Here is a 22,584-nt window from a genome sequence, read left to right as displayed (position 1 = left end):
ATTTTTATTTTTTGTTTTTGGTCAATTATACTTTTGATTCAATTGTGAGGAGGTGAAGGATGTCAGTAGTTTTGGATCATCATCATTCAATCAGTAAAATACAGTGTAACTTGAGATGTCTACTGCACAATCTATTGAAGCACAGTAAGTATTTTTGGTGAATGTAGAAGAAGTGAAGTGCTAAAATTAAGTCGTAAGTGCATATCCTCTGGCATGTTCGGTCATTCTTAAATAATAATTGCTATATTGAAAAAGAAGCATGGATATATATTCACATTTAAACGAATTGTAGCATTAATTTCTTTTTGTGGCCAATAAGAAGAAAAAGAAAGTACTAGTGAGAATCATGCTAAGCAAATGTGAACGCAACAATAAAACTAATAATCAAAGGCACCACACTCTCCTCACTCCAGTTATAAGTTGAACTGTGAATGTAAATGAGTACGAATACATACCAAATTTTTAATTGTAATTAATGTAAGAAATTAAAATTAATTGTAGTAAGAATGGTCACTCTTTAACTATAATTTTTGGAATAAGTTGTTCCTTTATCACATTTCACAACAAAACTATGGCATATATTTTAGCGAGGAATGCCATCAACTTTCTTTTATAATTTATCGAGTGAAATTTTGTGAGTATTATTAAACAATGAGTGTGTTTGGCGTATCATTTTAACTAGTTTATATTTTATTTTATTAGCTTGTTTAACCTGAAGAGAGGTGTTTGGTAAATGAGTTTCTCTTGCTAGTTTATAACATTTTTTGTCAGAGAGTATTTAAAATAGCGTTTGAACTTCTAATTTATATCATTATTATTTTTATTTCCACCGTCAATTGCTTATTTCTTAAAACTATGTTTCGATTTGAAAAATATAAAAATATGTCTTTTTATATCATTTTACCTTTAATAGTTAATTCAATAATTAATTTTATTAAATATATAATTTTAAATTAACTTGACAACTTTTTGTGAGAAAATATTTTTTCAGCTTTGAACTAATTTTTAATTGTTTTTATCAAACATAACCAATGTGGCTTGTTTATTTTCTTTTTTAAAAAAACCATAATTTATTTTTTATTAGAGGATTTACATGAAATTTCATTTAACATTCAAATAAAAACGTAAAAAGTACATCCTAGTGGAAGGAACGCAAGTTTCTTAAACATCAGATCTTAAAATCAATCTTGAGATTCATGTGCATGGACAGAAATTCTCAAGAAGGGTTCTAATGTTAGTACTTCACCTTAACTATAAAAAATTTCGATTGTACTAATCGAGTGGGAGGTTATTTTCAAAAACAGAAAAAAAAAAATCTTTCTTTATTTTCTTTTAAAGAATATCTGTCATTTAAAAGACCTTTAACCATTTTAATTACAATGATAATAGTTATACACCTTTCCATACTTTTATCTTTCACCTCAAATTTCTGTCTCTTTTTCTTTTTATACCATACCATTATTATACCTTTCACTTCCTCACATTCTTTTCGTTTTTCTTCTTATCTTGATTTTATTTTCATTTTTTACACTAAAAATAAAATAAAATAAAATGTATGATTAACATTATTGTTTTAGTTATTAATTTATATTAAATAAATAAATGGAAGAAGTATGCAGAGAGAAATGTGATGAAGATACCCGGCCCGTTTTTTGAGGGTTTGACACAGGTAAGGAGGTAAGGTAACTCTCCACTGCCGCATGTTGCAATCCTACGTAAACAAGAAACAAAATACAAGTAAAAATTAACCTCAATTACTGTTCCAATTCCACAACTAGGTTTGTTTTGTGGGTTCTAACTTTGCTTATTCTCTACTCTGCAACAGCCGTTATTGGTTTTACCTACGCAGACTTCATTCGCAGAAGAATCTTCACTGTTATTCCATGGAGTCCTCTGACAACAACAAAGAACAAGTGCCCCCTACACCCGAAGACCCCGAGAAGAAAAAGAAAAAGGAAGAAAAGGTCCTTTCCATCTTCTTCTTGTTCTTCTTGTCCTGATTGTTTTGCTAATCGGGATTTGCACTAATGGGGTTTAAGAAAATTTTATATTTTTAAATACCCTTTTCATGGTTTCATTTCTCATTGGTAATGGAAGGATTTTTTTTAGTCGTATGGAATGGCTGATGCCAAGGTTTTAATTTTTTTTCATTTGAAACCATTTTGAGTGATATAAGATAATACAATGCAATGTTTGGTAATTTTTATTTTCTCGTGTGGGAATTTTATGGATTTGTCTCAGGCAAGAGAGAAGCAATTGAAGAAAGAGAAGTTTCTTTTGAAGCAAGCTGAGCGTCAGGTGACTAGAGTTCTTGATTTCCCTTCTTTGCAATTGCAACATTTGATTTTGATATGTTTTTAGTTTTCTTGTGTGTTGTTTGTAAGTTTGATCTCGTAAATGATGTTCAGAATCTCCACTTTTTGTTTTCTTTATTTTGGTGCTAACAGCAACAAGCACAACAATCATCCAATGCTTCTATAAAGAGTGAAAAGAAAGTTGTGAAGCGTGGTGCAGAGGATGAGAATCCTGAAGATTATACTGATCCTGAGACCCCATTGGGTGAAAAGAAGCGAATGTCTCGTCAAATGGCGAAACAGTATAGTCCATCTGCGGTGGAGAAATCGTGGGTGTTAATTCCGTCCTTATGCTCAGTACACTTCAATTATATGAAATGCTTATCTTTTGTGTTTGCAATAATTTAGGTGGTATCAGTGGTGGGAGAAATCAAGATATTTTGTGGCAGATGCTAAAAGCTCCAAACCTCCTTTTGTTATTGTGAGTATCTTGTTAATCTTATGCTGGTTTCTGATGCCATGTGAAGATGTTTTGCTTCAGTTTCTACCTGAGAATTAAACAATTTTGTATATTCATTATATACTATTTTGTAGAAGTGATCCTTCTCAATTTCTGATATCCTTCTAACGATAAATGAGAATCTATCGGTCTTAGAAGGTTCTCAAAATTCAATATTATTTACTTTGGCTGTTTGATTGTATTAGATGAAGTTCCAGAAATAGATTCAATTTTGTGTTGTTAATCAATGTTTGTCCTTTTTGGATCTGAAATGAAATATAGTGTCTTCATCTTGCTTTAATCTTGAAAATATTTAAGATACTCACACACTGGTTATACTGCTTGATGTGCGTGTAAAGTGGCTGCACAAACCACAAATTCAAATGATAGTAAAGTTGCTTTTTTTTTTGCTTCCTTTTTACATCTATCAATAATCTTATCATGCTGTATTTTAGGTTTTGCCTCCTCCAAATGTGACTGGTGCACTCCACATAGGTCATGCTCTAACAGCTGCAATAGAGGTATCTTAGATAGCTCATTTTCACTATTCAGTTTAGCTGTTCAGAATGGCTAACCTCTATGTGATCAATTGCTTGCAGGATACAATGATCCGTTGGCGAAGAATGTCTGGATACAATACTTTGTGGGTGCCTGGAATGGATCATGCTGGGATCGCCACACAGGTTATATCCCTAAATTTAAGGAAATTTCATGTAGTTTTTAGCTATCTTATAATACATCATTGTTGTAGATGTGGTTGGGTGGTCGAGGAAAGGCTACATATTTGGCTGAGGCTTAAATATGAGCTCATTTAGATAAACTTATGGTGCAAGAATTTTTTAAGAAAATTGTTTTTTTTTTTCATTTAGATTTAATGTTTAAGAAATAAAAGTATTTATACTAGAACCATTTATTCAGTTGCCTATGTACATTTGATTCCGTTCTGTAATTTAAGTATTTTTACTCACTGTGTGGTGAGATTTCTTGTAAAACTCTGGCTTCTGACTCACAAATGACATTTTTAAACTTTCCACTTTGCAATAAATCTTTCTTTCCCAAATTTGTGGCTAGAAACAAACTGGATAGTTATATCTTAATTTATCATGTACTATTTGTTACTTTAATGATATGTATCTGAATTTTCCATTTTCAGCATATCTTTCACGTGAGCTGATAATTTGTTAATTATGATTATTAATGCCACAGGTAGTTGTGGAGAAAAAGATAATGCGTGAAAGACAACTTACCAGGCATGATTTGGGCCGTGAGAAATTTATTTCTGAGGTATGTCTGTAGAACAATCTTTGAAGTCTCCAGGTTCTTGATAACTTGATATTTTGACTCTGGTGACCTACTTTGGTGGATGTTGGCAAAATAGGTTTGGGAATGGAAAAACAAGTATGGGGGCACAATATTACACCAATTACGCCGATTAGGAGCCTCTTTGGATTGGTCTCATGAGGTAAATACTTAACTTGTTTATCTTTAGTCCATTGTTTGGTAAAAGTGAGTTCAGAAGAACCAATGTCTCAAGCAAAACCTAGGAACACCCTTATCAAAACCATTGGCAGAATCCCACAACAAAGTCTGTCCAAGTCAGATAGATATTTTTCATGCCAATTCCTATCATGGCCTTCATATTTATGTCACTTTCTGTTTCCAGTGCTTCACAATGGATGACAGAAGATCTATGGCTGTGACTGAAGCTTTTGTGAGGCTTTACAAGCAAGGCCTTATCTACAGGTGGGTTGGACATTAGCTATATGTTTTGTCTTTATGTAATGCTTTTATTCATAACTACTTAAAGGTAGGTTTTTCATTGATGCAGAGTTCAATTTGTAAATTTGTTCTCAAATATGAATTGATAGAGATCCTTGATTATATCAGGATAAGCTTAATGTGTTATTAGAGTTGGAAATGATATAGTATGCCTGATAAGTATTAACTGTAGGCAATAATATCTACACATGGAAATTTTAGTTCTTAGACTTGTCTTAGATCTAGTTACTTTGAAGTTCCACAATCACACACAAACTGGGATTTTATTTACTTTTCACTGTTGCAGGGACCTTCGTTTAGTGAATTGGGATTGCGTGTTACGAACTGCTATATCTGATATTGAGGTATGCAATGCTTGTTCTTGGCTGTTGCATCTGATGTAGTGCATGTATGAAATTGCTTGCTGCATGCAGGTAGATTATGTTGATGTAAAAGAAAGGAAGGAACTATCGGTTCCAGGATATGACAAACCAGTGGAATTTGGAGTTTTAACAAAATTTGCATACCTTTTGGAAGGGAACCTAGGTGAAATTGTCGTTGCCACAACTAGAATAGAAACTATGCTTGGGGACACTGCCATTGCTGTACATCCAAATGATGATAGATATAGCCATTTTCATGGAAAATATGCTATTCATCCATTTAATGGCAGAAAACTTCCTATAATTTGTGATTCTATTCTTGTTGATCCAAAGTTTGGGACTGGTGCTGTTAAGGTATTCTCTATATCTATGACTAAAGAGTAAAAGTTCTGTTGATTTTTTCTTTCAAATTATGTTATAAATATTATGGCACTTTCTTTCTTCCTTGCAGATTACACCTGCCCATGATCCTAATGATTTTGAGGTGGGAAAACGCCACAACCTTGAATTCATTAATGTTTTCACTGATGATGGGAAAATAAATTCCAATGGTGGCTCTGAATTTTTGGGCATGCCACGGTTTAAAGCTCGAGAAGCTGTAAAAGAAGCATTAAAGAAAAAGGTATTGTTACATAATTATTTGTTTCATGTGAAATAACAAATGTTTGTTGACAATACTTTTGTTGGAAAGTACATATATTTTTGTGGAATCTGACAATTGATTTCTTTCTTTGGTGGGGGGGGGGGGAGGATTTTAATTTATTTTATTATATTATTTAACATATTGGATACTGTATTCTTTTGGCACCCCATTTATATATCAATAAGTATCGTATAAAATCCTGCAAGAGGTAGTTCCCATGATATTATGTATCTCAATCTTAGCATTTGTGTTTGTGCCAAAACACAATTTTGGGAATTTTTTATTTCATTTGCTTTCTTCTTTCATATAGGGCCTTTATAGAGGATTTGAACCCAATGAGATGCGCCTTGGTTTTTGTTCAAGAAGCAATGATGTTGTGGAGCCCATGATAAAGCCCCAGTGGTATGTCAATTGCAATGATTTGGCAAATCAGGCTCTTCATGCTGCCATGAATGAAGAAAACAAAAGGCTGGAGATTATTCCGAAACAATATTTGGCTGATTGGAAAAGGTGCTTATATTGTCTGTGTTTTCTTTCTGTAAATTCCTGCAATGTGCAATTTCAAAACTCATCCTGCAGAATGTGCCTCTGAGAAATGTGATATAGGACTTAAACTACAATGCAAATGCGGTCCCCCCCCCCTTCTGGAGATATCTTAGCTTCTCTAAATTTTTTAGAATAATGGTGTCACTTTCTTTGAAATGATTAGCGGGAAATGTAAGTTTGGCTATGCTCGACACAGCTCAAGAGTTAAGACTGAATATGAGGTAGATGAAGTATCGATAAATATAATCAATTAATTCATTGTCACTGCTTCCTTCTGTTAGAATATCTAGAAAATATAGCAGAAAATCATTATTATATCTAAGAATAATTTAGTGTGTCTTAGATAATCTCTTAAGAGTGATTTCCATATTTTGTGATTTGTTTTCTTATTTAATAAGGCTTTAAGGGTCTAGTATTAGTAAAAAGAGTAGTTAGTGAAAAGCATTTTGTAACACATCAAAAATCAATATTATTTTTCATTATTTGGAGTTGTTTTCCATCTTTTCCTAATTCTCTATCTGAATCTTATAATTTCAACACCTTCCAATTTTTATACTCCACCAAACATTGACGGATGTTTTTATTGTAAATGGATTCAATATGAAATTAATTTTACATTAAATCATATTTATGGCACAATGTGACAGGCTGACTGCTCTCTATTCAATTATCTCGTCATTTTCCTTTGTTGCTCTTATCATTGTATAATTTAACCTTGTCTTACTCAAGGTGTAAATTATTACAGATGGCTAGAAAACATACGTGATTGGTGCATTTCACGGCAGCTATGGTGGGGTCACCAGATACCTGCATGGTATGTCACTTTAGAGGATGACCTGTTACAGGAATTCGGTGCTTACAGTGATCATTGGGTAGTGGCAAGAAATGAAGATGAGGCCCAAAATGAGGCTAGTCAGAGGTATAATGGAAAGAAGTTTCATTTAAGCCGGGATCCTGATGTTCTTGATACATGGTTTTCTTCTGGTCTGTTCCCATTATCTGTGCTGGGATGGCCTGATGACACAGAAGACCTGAAAACATTTTATCCAACTTCTGTTCTGGAAACTGGCCATGATATCATCTTCTTCTGGGTTGCGCGTATGGTGATGTTAGGATTAAAGTTGGGTGGTGACGTGCCTTTCAGAAAGGTGAGGTTACTATCTCAAGTTGATCATTTTGGTTAAGCTTTATCCTTGTAATCTGCATAATGAATTATGCATGTGCTAGTCAGTGCTTTTTGTCACATAGGAACTGAGAAAGTTGGTCATGCATCCCATACGAATTAAGATTTTTCTTTTTCTTGATTTTTGATAAAAAGAAATTTCAGTGAGGCAGGAAGATTACAAAGAGATAAGAGGACGACAGATGCTCTGGAAAATAAAAAAATAAAAAAAGAGAGAAAAACAATGAAAACATCAATGAAGAATCAGATAAACAAGCCCTTGTGTGTGCCTTAGAAATTTTGATCAATGATCTTCTCATGGATGTATTTACAATCCTATGCAGATCTATTTGCATCCCATGATTCGTGATGCACGTGGGCGCAAGATGTCCAAGTCCTTAGGGAATGTTATTGATCCCATTGAAGTGATAAATGGGATATCACTGGAAGATCTGCACAAGAGGTTAGAGGCTGGTAACCTGGACCCCAAAGAACTAGCCACTGCCAGAGAGGGTCAGAAGAAGGATTTTCCAAATGGTATTGATGAATGTGGTGCTGATGCTCTCCGTTTTGCACTGGTCTCATACACAGCTCAGGTGCAATCTCTTACCAAGGTTTATATGGCCAATTTTCCACACCTATTTAGTCAACTTCTGTGATTTAATTGTGCTGTTTTCGTTCATTTCAGTCTGACAAAATTAACCTAGATATTCAAAGGGTGGTTGGGTATCGTCAATGGTGTAATAAGTTGTGGAATGCAGTAAGATTTGCTATGAGCAAGATTGGGGATGATTATATTCCTCCTGCAAATTTGATTCCAGATGTTCTCCCATTTAGCTGCCAATGGATAATCTGTGCGCTAAACAAAACCATATCCAAAACAGTGAAGTCTCTAGAATCATATGAATTTTCACAGGCAACCACTGCTGTGTATTCTTGGTGGCAGTATCAATTATGTGATGTATTTATTGAAGTGATTAAACCTTACTTTAGTGGTAATGATTCCAAGTTTTCTTCCGAGAAATGCTTTGCACAAGATACTTTGTGGTTTTGTCTGGACAATGGCCTGCGATTGCTTCATCCCTTTATGCCTTTTGTCACGGAAGAATTGTGGCAGCGCCTTCCTTCACCCAAGGAATGTAAGAGAGCTGAATCTATCATGATATGTGATTATCCATCGCCTATAGAGGTTAGTTTTGCTCTTCAGATTTTTTGTTTTCAGATCATCTCTTGTGGGTTCATTCGCTTTAATTTCTCTGCATGTTATTCTTCTGGACTATGGATGTAATAATAGATTTGCACCGGTTTTGCTCCCTTACTTTAGTCTGCTGAAGGTGTCAGCCATGACTTAGCTAATGATATATGTTTCCGTGATGTGTTTAAACTTATGCTTTGGCTATTAAATAATAGAATTTTATTTGTTTGTATTTTTAATTTTTTAAAATCTCAGAGCTGGAACAATGAAAAGGTGGAGAATGAGATGGACCTTATTGAGTCAACTGTTAAATCTCTCAGGTCACTGGCAAAAGAGAGACGTGACAGGTATGTGGAAACAACATTTTCTAGTGTACTGGTCTATGGTTTTCTGCTCTATTTGTGTAATATATCTGAAACCTCTGCATAGGGATACTACGACCTCTGCATAGTACTTTATTTTTCAGTTTCATTTAAATTTTAACCTGTCAACTAATTACATCACTATTCAATTCAATTTAACATGGTTTCAAAAAATAATGTTTATGTTGCTAGGCGACCGGCTTTTGTTCTCTGCCGAACTCAGGTGGTTACAGAGATTATTAGCAGCCACCAACTGGAGATTGTAACACTAGCGAATCTATCCTCTTTGACAGTAAGTTGCACCATTGCTTTATTGTGTTCTCTCTCAATTCTCATGCATTCCTTGTATTTCGTTTGGCTACTTTGTATTGATCATTTTACTCTTCTTAATTGCCTGCCATATTTTTAACTTCTAATGATAAGATTATGTGATTCACAGGTACTCACTGAAAATGACGCGGTTCCATCTGGATACGCTGATACTGTCGTAAATGAAAGCTTATCTGTTTATTTAGAGCTTCAAGGAACTAATTCGGCAGAAGCAGAGCTAGGGAAGGTCAAGAAGATAGATGAGCTGAAGAAGTATGTTTTATCTCATTCTTATGAAAAGTACATTTTGAACATGGCAAGTTGTAATGCATGTCATTTGATTGCAAAATATTTGAATACAGGCGATTTTATTTTATTAAAAACTTTATAGTCTTATTAGCACTTAACCCTTTTCCTGATTGGCATTCAAACACAACTTGAACAACTTAAAGAGTGGAGTTTCTTTCTGTTATACAGGCAAATAGAAAGATTAGAGAAGATCATAAATGCTCCAGGTTATGAAGAGAAGGTTTCACAGAATATTCGAGCTAAGAACCAGGAGAAGCTAGATTCCCTAAAGGAGCGTTTATTGCTTGAGGAAGCGGCTGGTCTGAGTCTTTAGTTTCAAAGTATGAATTTGATTGATCATTTTTTTCCTTACATGAATGAAGCAAGAAGAAAGGTCATGTGTAGTACTAATCTTTCACTTACAGTTGGATTTTTGTGGCCTAACTAGTAACTATACGCTATATATTCATTTTGCTAAATCAATGCAAGTTTTGGTAATCTTTTGGCTCGGGATTTGGGGGATTGTTTGTTCACCTGATTAAGACGAGACTTTTTTTCCTTTGTTTGAGGTTGACAATGCATGCCATCGTATTTGTCGGTTAGGAACCTTATCATTTCCATAGAAACTTTGAAATTGGTTTTATTCAAACAGAACCATCACTAGATAACATTGACAAGTTGCTGTCAGAACGAACCCCCTCCCACTCTCACAAATTTTCAGTTACCTTGTGAATCGATGTTTATTTAACTAATCTTCACGCATGCTTAATTCGCATCTTATTAAAAGCATAAAATGATTAATAAAATTATCCTTGGGCAGAATATTAATAATTTTAATGCAACTTTGCTTAGCTTGTTTTAAATGATTTTGTAAACTTGCGGTGCGATTGTAAATTTGGGATAAGAATGATATCTTTATTGAAAACTTTTAATGAGATCAAAGAAATGGAATATGCCTAGTATATACCCTATTTTCTTCCTCTTCAACGCTCAAGATAAATATTCAACCGAAAAAGATTGATAGTTTTTGTATTAAAAAACTTCATAAATCAAATTCTTGTTACCCGCATGGTGAATGTGTTATTTTATTAATATTAATATCAATTATAATATCATTGATTAAATTTGTACATGACAAATTGATGAAAATATTTGTATTAAATTTTAATAAGAACAGTTTGTGTTAAATTATTCAATCTTTTAATACTTAAGAGATAATTTTTTTTATCTAATATAATGAATTTAGTAATTATTTTTTCATTAAATAAATATATTTTCTTTTTTTACGAAATAAAAAGTAATTTTATATTCTCCGCACATCAATTCTCCACGTGAAAAATAAAAAATGAATGACCTTTTCATAGATACGCATCTAATTCGTTCTTTTTAATAAATTAAAAAAAAAGTTTGTATAGGCATCTAGTTTCGTTCCTTAACAAATTGCGAAATTAATATTGTCATGATTAAATTATTTAACAAAATATATCATACATCTTTTTTTTATACTTTATGACATTTTATCTTATACATTAAACATACATTTACATTCAAAATGTAAACAGTAATATTAATTACAATTTTTCATATTAAAATAAATAAAATAATGAAAAACAAAAAAAAAGGTCTTTTATCATCTTTGGTATCTAATCTTTTTGGTTGTTTCTAATAAATCTAATTTTTATTACACCTATTACGACCATCCGTACTAGTAAAAAAAATTATAAGTACGGACACTACTCTATGAGGAACAACCTCTTCATCCCTCAAAATAGTAGTGAAAGAAAAAACAATAATTGAGTTAAATTAAATTGAATAACTCCACAACGAAACTTCAGCATCGCCAAATTCCACGTCATCACACCCATACTCACTTCCTAAGCAATGCATTGGGGACATGAGCACCATGTTTCTCAGAAACTCTGGCACCGCCCCTTCTTCTTCTTCATGCTCCGTCGCCGCCGCATCCGCCGCTACCGTCGCAGGCGACTCACTATCTTTCCTCCCCTCATCGGTCTCCGATTCCATCCCAGGCCGGAACGCCTCCGCCGCTTCTGCCGCTGCCTTCTGTATGTCCCTGGCATCCGCCGTCGCCGGTACCGGCAACCGCCACGGGGAGTCCTCGAAGTTGAGGCAAGCGGACCTTCCCCTAAGCGCTATAGCCGCCACGTCGTGCGCACGCGCCGCCATCTCCGCAGTGGGAAAGGTCCCGAGCCAAATCCTCGTCTTCTTATTGGGTTCACGCACCTCGCACACCCACTTGCCGGAGTCCCTTTTTCTCACCCCACGGTACACCGGGTGACGCGTCTCCCTGAACTTCTTCCTCCCCGCGCGTTTCTTGGGGTGACTCGCCGCCAGAAACACCTCCTCGTCCGACAGCGCCGCCATCGCCGGCCGAGAAACTACCGACACCGGCGACGTCGGATGGGGATCGGAAAAACGATTGATGGAAAACATGTTATTGGGTGGAAAGTTTCGTTTTTGTTTGTGTAAATGGGACAGTATGTGCAAAAGGGTTAGTTAGTACTTTGTAGTTACTAGTAACTAACGTTGTTCTTCTTCCTGTTGTTTTATTTTGTGTTTGTGCCTTGTGTTGTAGGGAGGGAAAGTGAGAATTGAACGATGGGTATATATAGTTTGAGGGGTGGGGAGTGAGGTTGTGTTTCAAGGAAAGTGTCAACACTGAGTGTACAGCTAAGTTTTTGTTATATCCTTAGCCATTTGCATTCGAGGACGTGGTAGTTTCTTCCCACGGAATGGACTATGGTTAAGGAATAGGTGGGGCATGGGTTGGGGCTAGCCTAGCAAGTTGAAATTGTCGGGAACTGCGTTTCTGACACGTGTATTTTTGTTTCTTAATATGGCTCTTTCTAGATTTTGAAAATGGATAAGGGAGGTTTGACTGAAAGGGAAAGGGGAAGGTGAAGGGAAGGAGTGTGGTGTGTGGAGGACAGAGTGAGAAGTGAATCTGTGTTTGTCATAGTCAAAGGGTTGGGCTTAGATTCTTTGGATTCTAGAGGTTTTGTTTTGGGCCTTTTTTGTTCAACTGTGACGTAAAGAAGGAGAGTATTGTGTAGTAAGATACAACTCACATAATTTCATTGAAAATATTACACATTACAGTATTTTATTGCATTAGATTGTTTTCACGAGCTGGATTTGCGTAGGGAGATGATGATTTTCAGATCCATGGACAGCTAATGCTTGCTGCTCAAACTTCACAAGCACGTGTTCAAAAAATGAATTAAGTTCTAATTTCTTTATTGGTATTTCGAGTACTGCATGCATATACCTTGCCAAGTGGCCTTTTCATTCTTTTTTTATTGATCTTTGTGGTTACTAGTTCTTTTTTTTTATAAATATTTCTTCCAACTTTCCACTGAAAGAGTATAAATTTAAATGTTACAATTGTTTAAAAATAAAAAAAAAATAAAGAAATAGGATGTGTATTTGATTTTTTTTATTAATATTTTTGTGTTTGACTAAAATTATTCATGCTATCATTTTACATCTATTTTACGAAAACACATTATATAATAAACAAAGCGAGTTGATTAGAGAAGAAAAAAACATTCTACGTTCGATTTCGAAGTCCTTTTTTTTTTTTGGGTCAACATTCGATTTCGAAGTCTACGTGCATAAATAAAGAACACCGTTAAGAATGTGTTCAGCTATGGCCGCTGATCTTGCCATAAGTGATTAGCCTCAGTGAAAATAAAATAAAATAATATATATATATATATATATATATATATATATTATAAAAAGATAAGATAAGATAAGAAAAAATATATGTTGTTTTATTTTAACTGACTAACAAACTCAATTAATATTTAATGACACTTTTTTTCTCATTTTATTTTTGAAGTTCAAAGAACCTTATTTCACAATGATAAGGAACATTATATTTTCAAGGAAAATGTAAACATTAATTCTTAGTGTTGGTTTTAAGCAACTAAAAATAATAATTTTTTTTTAAATATATTTTTTGTATGATATTTTTTAAATAAGTTCTTGCTATTTTTAAATGCTACTAATATTTACAAAATTTAATTTCATTTAAATTTTAGGTTTAAACTTGGGTTGATTTTCTAAGAATGGCCCAAAACTCAAGCCCAAAGAGTGGGAAAATGGAAGGTCAGTTAATTAGAACGAGGCAAGCTCAAAAAACTACCGTGTGTCTAATTACATGCTAAAAAAATTATGCATACTAAATTTATTAAAAGTAATAAAATATAATTTTTTTAATAATTTATTTGTTTTTTATTTTTTTAGCATGTGTCCTTAAAATCGAAAGTGATTAGGGTGCAAATAAAAGGAAACAGGGTGATGGCGGTGGAGACTGACAAAACAAAGAAAAATTAGCTGAGTTTGTTTGACTTGTGCTTCTTTTTGGGGTGACATCCCACACTTCCTAAACACGGTTGACAGTTAATAACGGTCCTTTCATTTTATTTTATTTTTTAATAATAGTAATATTTTTTATTCTATTTGAATAAATCCCTATGGATAAGTATTTTAAAAATCTGATCTATTAAATTCAACCAATCAAATAATGATTGATGTGTTGCAATAACTGAAATAACCTGGAAAAAAGTGAACTGTTAAATATTCATCAACTGCATGTTATTTGTAATTAAGGTTTCAAATTTATGAAAATTAGTTGTAATTAAAAGTAAAATCTAAAAGAAAAATTATAAAATCATTGTAATAGAGATGAAGAAATAGTGTAACAAGTGGAAGTGGATATTCTATAGAAATAGACAGGAGCGGTGGCATTCATTTCCACGGAAACGCGTAGATTACGTGGATTTGGATTTATCTTTCCTTTCCCAATATGAAAGCAAACCTATCGCAATGGGCTCCCAAAAGATTCAACATCTCATGGTATTTCCTTAGTGGGCCCACCTCTAAACAATTCCTTTTTTTTTAAAGTTATTTTATGTATTTGGGTCCATCCAATTTGTAGTTGTGTCTCTTCAATTCCATTAATGCCAGATAACAATTTGACCTTCAAAGTACCAGATGATGTTTCCTTGTTTATTTACGATTCTTCCCTTTTTTTTTTAATAATAATACATCACTGTTTTTTCAAAAGCCAGGGTTTTTAAATCATTAAAGCAGATTTATATTCGTTTATAAAGTCAATAATAATCTATATAACTAAATAAACTTTATTCCTTCTGCTTCTCTTGTTCATTTTTTAAAAGAAATTTGTTTTTTATTAAATTAATATTTTAAGATTATATTAATTCTTTTATTTAATTTTTAAACAATCTATATATAGTCATTAAATAAATAACAGAGATAACAATGAAAGTTGCATTAAAATATTAATAAAAAATTCATATAAATAAAAATCTGTTAATCCGTTTTGTTAGAACATAAATGGTAAATTTTATTAGAGATCACGTTAAAATGAATTTAAAATATTGAAATAAGTGTGTTTTTATGTTTTTTGACAACAATGTTTTTATTCTTTTATTTTTAATTAGTATTTTTACGATATCAATTAATTTTCTTTATTTAAGTAAAATAATAATTATTGTTTTAAATTCGAATCAATCTATATAAAGTAGACAGAGAAAGAAAAGTAGAGGGAATGTTTTTTTTAACAATTTACTGCATGTGTGTTTTAACTACTGGCCAACACAAGCCGGTGTTTTAGGGAAGGGGGAAAAAGATCTTCCTCCAACTTTGTTCTGGAACCAGAATCTTGCTATCTGGTTTGAGATATTTGCAATTGTAAATTTGGAGTAAAGCAAATACACTGTTATTAAATTATATTTGATACACAGTTTTGATTTACAGTAAGCTCTTTCATTTTAAAATTATAATAATTTGTATCTAATAGGTTGAGTGTATAGATTAATTAACATAAAATATTTAATCTCCTAACTAAGGAAATTAAAAAAAGTGATTGTTGAGTTAGATATGGTGATGGAGATTGAAGCGGATTATGTGGGTAAAGAAACACAAAGAAGAGAGAGTGACAGTGACAGGGTGAAGGAGAATGCAGAATACAGAAAGGTGAATAGGGCCCCGAGGAGGGGTAGACCATTTAATTGCGGCTTTATTTCTCTAAGGAGAAATGGAGAATGGGTCCTAATTATCCCATTTCTTCACGTAACCCGAAACCAAGACCATGGCTAAGAAGGAAAGAAAGCAAGTGTGTCAGTGGGCCTTTTTTGACTATCACCAGTAATTTTCAGGAAACCCTACCCTCCTTCTCCTATTAATCTATTCTTCCTTTCTCTTGTCACTTGACACTGACTTGTCACACAAACCATCAAACTATGACTATCAATTATACATGTTCCCACGCTCTCTTCTTTTCCCATCTTTTTCTCCCCCTTTTTAACATGTCCATCGATGCATGGAATCTGGAATCAATTTTTATTCTTTTTCAAGATTGAAAAATATTAACAATGTCTTATGAACATTAATCAATCAATTTTATGTAATAATTCTCTCATTCTCTTTATTTTTTAAAAAGTAAAATACTAACAAATATTTTTTAAAATTTTAAAGATTAACACATTTAATTTATATATTCTTACAAGGCTAATTTAAAGATTTGGTTTCTTTGATAAGTTTACGCAATACTTGATGTGATAAAACATATAATTATTTGCACACGTGAATAATCAGATATTTTATTATATTAATTACTCCATAGTGTTAATGCAGAGAAGCCAGGGTCGGCCGGAAGACAAAATATCTAGAATACAAGCAATCCTTTATCTGATAAACAAACTGATAATCAAAGAATGTTCAGAGAAAGCAATATATACATTTAGATTTTATATTGAACGCGGTTAATTTTAAAGATGACACGATGTAATGCGAAATTGACTTATATTCACACGTTCAAGACGTTTCTAAAATGAAAGAAGATAATGTAGAAGTGTCATTGTATACATCTTTCTATCTAGAGTGGGAACTCTACTTGATAGTTGACAATATTGATATGCGACTGCAGATCTATGGTCAAACACACATAAATTGGCAGTGCCTACTTGATTTTGTAAGACGCTTTCTGCTCGTCCAATATAATTTGTTGAAGTCGTGTCATGATAATTCTCGAGGTAAGCAACATCGTTGGAAGTTCTACTGCATGTGTAAACTAGATTCCAAATGAATTACATAAAGATACAATTGATTTTGTTTAAAAATAAAATATGTTTTTAATTCTTATATACAGTGGCACTGTTATTATAACATGACATTATTTGCATATCATGTTATCAGTTGACATGATAACAAAATTTAAAACTATTTTAAATTTTATAAAATTGAGACAGATATTTTTTAATTTATTGATCAAAATAAGATAAATTTAGACTGTGCTTCTTGTAAGAATAAAATTATATTTCAGTTTATGCACAGTCAACACAACGTTTATTTTTCGGTTGAATCATAAGATATATTTAACCAGCAGGCAGGGAAAATAGTGAATATTTGTAGAATATTTTGAGCTCGAAATAAATATTTTTAACAATACTAGATTTTATTTGAAGATGTACTTTATGTTCTTAATATTAACGTCCACTTTTGAAAGCTAACTAATTTTGGTTTGGTAATCGTCAGTGTAAATATATGCATCTGAGAAAGTGAAAAGGAACAATCAATTAGAAAAAGGGATAATTAAGTCCTTTAATATTAACAAAATATTTTTTTTTTGTGAAAGTTTACCTTTAAATAAACATACTTGTCAAGAGTAATAAAGAAAAGTTTTTAAATTTTTAATATTGTTTCATAAAATTTATTTTTACAAGTATTAGGTCTATCAAACTTTTTATTTCCGATCCATCAAAATTTTTAATTGAATTGAAATTTATAACATGAAAAGTTTTTTATATCACTACTCTCAGTGACCACGTAAGATAATTAATTAAAAAAATGTAAAAAAATTAATAAATTTATTAATCAAATAACTAATTACAATTTTAAAATCTTGATCATCTAAAATTATAGACTTAACTTACTCTACAGTTTCGTTGATTAGACAGTGATACAATAAATTTTTACCTAGTTAACTAAAAATTACTAATATTTTTTGTCTTTTCTTTATATATAATTATCTTAATCTAACATATTATAGTCCGTATAATAAGGAGGTGATTCAACCGCTTACAAATAGTACAAATATAATTAAATTAAATTTTTATTTTGGTCTGTCAAATAATAAATGTGGAATATTTTAATTTTTAAAACTCTAAATCTTCTTTTTTCTATTCCCTCTTTCTTAATATTTCAAGAAGTGCATGCTTTAGATTGAAACTTGCTTGGTCACCCATTTTAACAATTCAAGTTTATGCAATCATAGTTGCACTCTTTCAAAAAGTAGCTGCGAATTCAAAATAGGATGCACACGAGAACAAAAAATAATAGCTTATTCTTTAATAAATCTCTTTAAAATAGCTAAAAGTATGCAATATTTTTTAAAAATGAAACTTTTATAGCCCCAAGGGTGAGACCTTTAGAGTATCTATAACAATCATAAAATTTTTCCTAAATTGCTTTAGCAAGATAATACAACTCTTCCTCATCTTCTCCAATCGTCCATCTTTCAACATATTACCTTGCCTATGAAATCCCTTGACGCTTCTAAAACCATCTCATTGGTCTAGTACCCTTACTTAGGCACAACCTAGCTCGGAATGACATTTGCCTTTTTGGGGGTTTAGTTTGTTGGGTTAGAAATTGATGTTAAGGTTTTGGTTTGGGATTGATAGTATGTTTGTTCGAGAGATTAGAATAAGTTAAAGAGATGTGCGAATGGTGGCCTTTTTGGTAACATTTGGCAAGTGAACCAAACTTCGATGTAGTAATTTGATATCGTCCTCAGGGATTTGTTGATAATAGTAATTTTCTTTCTTGTTGTATATAAAAATATAAAGAATGTAATGAAATATTGATTTGTTCTAAAATATATAAAAGTAACAAATTAAAATTTAGTAGAAAATCTTATGCGAGAAGAGATCAGATTCAAATATACTTTCTAACTCTTTTATCTTCATTGAATAAATATGATTTCAATTCTATTACTTCTACGTTCATTACATAACTTAACAAGATCTCTCAAAATTAAGTCCTAAGATAATTAATCTTACAACATAATTTCTCTATGTTTTAAGAGTAATACCTTGCATTAAGAACACAACTTGAACATATGTGGCTAACAACCCTAAGTCTATTCCTAGTCCAAGTGATTATTATGTGTGTGATTTAGTTTTAATATATATATATATATATATATATATATATATATATATATATATAATGAATAATATTGTGATAGAAAAGAAGATAGATGAAAAAAAAAGAGACAGATAAAAAATGAATGTAAAAAATGAGTTAAAAGATATAAATACTCTTAATTGAATCGATATTTTGAAGTACTGTATTGTAATTATAAGTAAAAAAGAAATACTAATCTCATTTTTTAAAACTAAATTTAAGTTAATGATGATGTATTTAAAATAGTTATTATGATTTTATAACTCTAATGTAATAAATATTCATTATTTTTTACAAATAATAAATTAATCTTAACTAAATTCTTATAAAGAATATTTTATTTTAAAAGCGATAACAAAACATTATTGAAATTTATAGTTAAGAAGTCATGTTAGAAAAATATATTTCATTTAACTAACAAACTAAAAAAATAAACTCTACCATGATTATGTATGAACTTTAAATTAAAAAAAAAACTTTTTACACAGAGAATAAATGACTAAACCCTCACTTTAGTCTCTGAGAGAGTTTGAGTCTAGCATTTTAGTTTCAGCGACATTTAAAATATCAAGTTAGTCCTCAACTTCCTTCTCCGTCATGCATTTTAGTTCCTGACATCAGACTTCGTTAAGAAATCGTCATAGAAAGCTGAGTTTTCACGTTAAGTGCTACGTCAGAATCTCCCTTGACAGCAATGACGTCATTTTTGGAAGCTGTCGAGGCACAAATAATTATAAAATGGTGTCGTTGTCATTGAAACCCCTTTTATCCAAATTGAATCACATATTTTCTCATTGTTGTCGAAAAACCCTACCATAAGTCCACGCAAAATATAGTTGTGTTTGGGGTAAAATATTTAAAGATTAAAGTTTGTTGTAGTGAAAAAATGGCCAACAGATGGAGAATTCGGTAAAAAAAAATTATTAATTCATTTAATAATTTTTTTGGTTTGGGGACGAAGAACCCTAACTATTCAATGTTTTTGGGACAACAAACCCTAAGTATTCAATATTTTGGGGATGACGAACCTAAGCTGTTTTCTTTCTCCTTAATCAGTGTGAATGTCGTTATTAAAAAATATTTTTTGTTTGTTATTGAGAAAATGACAAGGGGTGGTAGGAAGTGATCCTTAGTAGGCAGTGGTCCCCTTATATTTCTTACCACTTTTTGATTTTTAAAATTAAAGAAGATAATATTAATGAAAATGGTCCCTTTCTGCATGGTTTAACCCATATTTCCATGTGCGTGCATGACTTTCATTGTTTATTCAGTAAATTAGTTTAAAACTGCAAAATATTGCTGAATTTTTTTATAATTGTTTCTCTGTAAATGCAAACAATTAAGTTTTACATTTGATTTTAAGCTTTTTCTGTGTCTTCCATTTTTAAATTGATGAGAATGTGGCTCGCGAGATTATCAACCACAAGTCTCTTCGTCACCCCAATATAATTTATTTCAAGGAGGCAAGGACTTTATTTGTTTACCTGTTGAATTACTTTGTATTGAATATTTTATATAACTAATTATTTGAACTCATTTCAATGGGGCTTTAATTTTGCAAGTAGTTTTGATCCCCACTCATTTAGCAATAGTAATAGAGTATGCAACTGGAGAAGAGCTATTTAAGAGGATATGCAATGCTGGAAGGTTCAGTGAAGATGAGGTTGATCTTTGAATTTTTTGGTTTATCTCACTCTTTCAGTTTAAATGCCATTAATATTGTAGCCATATCTCACTTATTTTCCCCTTTAATTGTTCAGGCTAGATATTTCTTTCAGTAGCTGATTTCTGGTGTCCATTACTGTCATGCCATGGTATAATCATGCTCAAGTTCTTAAAAAATTATTGGACTTCCTGTAGTAAGAACTATACGAAGTGAGAACCTATGCTTTTACTCTTCTTTTGCAGCAAATATGCCACAGAGTTTTGAAGCTAGAAAATACCCTATTAGATTGAAGCCCTGCACCCCGCTTGAAAATTTGTGACTTTGGCTATTCTAAGGTATTGAATTGAATAACATCTAGTTTCTATGTTCTAATAATGTTCTTTAGCTTTTATATTTCTGAATGTTTGTTATTTGTGGTTTAGTCATCTTTGCTTCATTCACAACCCAAATTAACTGTTCGAGCTCCAACTTATATAGCACTAGAGGTTCTTTCTAGGAGGGCAAACATTTACGTACTATGAAGTTACTCATTACTGAGAATTGGTAGGGACTTAATTGTATGAATAATAAATCAGTAAGGAACTAAATTGCATGATTTTTATTCTATTAAGGACTAAAATGAACTTCGTATTTTACTGCAGGGTTTGATTCCAGCTTTGCAAGAAGTGATGTCAGGTGCACACCATAGGTTTTGTGTGTGACATCTATGGCAAAATTTTTGTAAGCAATGGAAGGATAAAGTCTTGAAGCACCTTGTATGAGAATGTGCAAGATCAACTAACATCTCACAATTCAATGCAAACATGTATATAATAAAGACAATGCATGTTAGTACCAACAAGGTCATCTGCTGCAAATGTTTTCACATCACCTCAATAAAGTCCACCACCATCTTCACCAAAGGAAAAGGGAGATGACTCTACAAAAGATGCACAATTCATGACAATACTTGGAATTAGGACAGTAAAATGAGTTGTTGTGATTATGTTACTTGTTTTCATTATTTTTTATGTAACAATTTTGTATTTTGTAAGACTTATGTCATTTGGACATGTTTTATTTGGAATAGTTGTTTTGATTAGACAAGTTGTCATGTTTTAGGTTCCACCAATTTAAGGCATTAAATAGTTTTATTTTCATTTGGTTTTTTATGTTGTTAGTTATTATTTAGTATTTTTATAATTTTTAAGTCAAAATTGGGTACTAAGTATTTTCAAATAAAGTATAAAGATAAAATCAAAGTTTAGAAAGAACACATGTTAAAATTATGAGAGATGAGGAGTTTTTATATTGAAAAGTACAATTCATTATTTCATATTAATAATAAATTCAAAATCAGTACATATTTTGTAGATTCATTTTGGCTGGGTTTAGCTTGGAATTTCTTTTACAAAGCCCATCCCAAATTCTGTTTATGGCCAAAAACTGGTTGGTCAATCTCTAGTTCTATGTTTCCTTTTTCTTTGGCGAGAACTTTTCAATGATTTATTTCCACTGAACTGTTATGACTTAGAATGACTTTAAAAATTCATTTGTGTCAATATGCCATCTATCAAATGATAAAAGAGTTCAATGGAAAAAATAATTTTTTTTTCACTGCTCTCCTCTTTCCTTTCAAATCACACATATTTGATCCACTTGTAATGCATTCTAAATTATAAATTTATATAGCCTTCAAGTTACTGCTACTTGTCCAATTGCAAATAATTATTTTTCAGCAAACATAAACTATTGCTATCACACATCCTGAGATGACATATTTATTATTTGCTATGTACAGAGTTATCACTTATCAGTACATGACAGAACATGCCAGAAAATTGCTTTGTTTCATTCTTATTTTCATCAATTTTTTTACTAAAATAAAAACGAAATGAGGGTCAACAATGATTACCAAAGTATTTTTTATTAATACTAAAACAAAATTTTATCATTATCTTACAACAAAGTACATGAGAATATACATCAAAATACAAATAATCTATACAAATAACTTTAATTTCTTAATTTCAGCCTCTAAATATGTTATTTTGGCAGCCAAATTCTTCATTTATTCTTTATTCACAGTTGCTGCACTTGTAAGAGGAAACGTACTTTAGAGATTGGATAATTAGCAGCATTACAACTATCCTCCATGCTATTTTTGTTAGCGGCCTATGCAAAATAATTGTAATGTTCACCAACCTATACCATGTGTAAGAAGTAATTTAATTTATCAGAAATGGCAATTGAACACAAC

The 22,584-nt window shown here is 31.8% G+C and overlaps 2 protein-coding genes and 1 pseudogene across 6 annotated transcripts; 2 read left to right on the top strand and 1 right to left on the bottom strand.

The window, feature by feature from the left end:
• The first annotated feature begins 1,626 nt into the window (after window positions 1–1,626).
• LOC113873589 (valine--tRNA ligase, mitochondrial 1) lies at window positions 1,627–9,998 on the top strand. Of its 5 annotated transcripts, none has more exons than XM_027511774.1 (21): window positions 1,627–1,677; window positions 1,826–1,964; window positions 2,242–2,298; window positions 2,448–2,623; window positions 2,703–2,775; window positions 3,249–3,314; window positions 3,393–3,476; window positions 4,000–4,077; window positions 4,172–4,255; window positions 4,457–4,536; window positions 4,859–4,916; window positions 4,986–5,288; window positions 5,386–5,556; window positions 5,888–6,087; window positions 6,869–7,271; window positions 7,630–7,881; window positions 7,974–8,474; window positions 8,736–8,827; window positions 9,035–9,134; window positions 9,282–9,424; window positions 9,629–9,953. In XM_027511774.1, the coding sequence occupies exons 1-21, from the start codon at window positions 1,631–1,633 to the stop codon at window positions 9,771–9,773; spliced, it is 3,252 nt and encodes a 1,083-aa protein (XP_027367575.1). In that variant the 5' UTR covers window positions 1,627–1,630; the 3' UTR covers window positions 9,774–9,953. The 5 variants fall into 5 exon arrangements, with proteins under 5 accessions (XP_027367575.1, XP_027367578.1, XP_027367577.1 ...); XM_027511777.1 differs by having other exon boundaries at window positions 1,628–1,669; window positions 9,629–9,998; XM_027511776.1 differs by having other exon boundaries at window positions 1,630–1,737; window positions 9,629–9,949.
• Window positions 9,999–10,707: 709 nt separating this feature from the next.
• Window positions 10,708–12,111, bottom strand: LOC113872706 (dehydration-responsive element-binding protein 1A-like). Its single transcript, XM_027510464.1, has one exon. It carries the CDS (start codon window positions 11,891–11,893, stop codon window positions 11,243–11,245), a length of 651 nt encoding a protein of 216 aa, XP_027366265.1. The 5' UTR covers window positions 11,894–12,111; the 3' UTR covers window positions 10,708–11,242.
• A 3,259-nt stretch (window positions 12,112–15,370) lies between these two features.
• LOC113871822 lies at window positions 15,371–21,046 on the top strand (annotated as a pseudogene).
• Window positions 21,047–22,584: the final 1,538 nt, after the last annotated feature.

Source organism: Abrus precatorius, unplaced genomic scaffold, assembly GCF_003935025.1.
Source record: "Abrus precatorius isolate BTA unplaced genomic scaffold, Abrus_2018 Scaffold7, whole genome shotgun sequence".
NCBI classification, from domain to species: Eukaryota; Viridiplantae; Streptophyta; class Magnoliopsida; order Fabales; family Fabaceae; genus Abrus; species Abrus precatorius.
The sequence above is the reverse complement of the archived record's forward strand: the minus strand, read 5'-3'. Positions and strand labels throughout refer to the sequence as shown.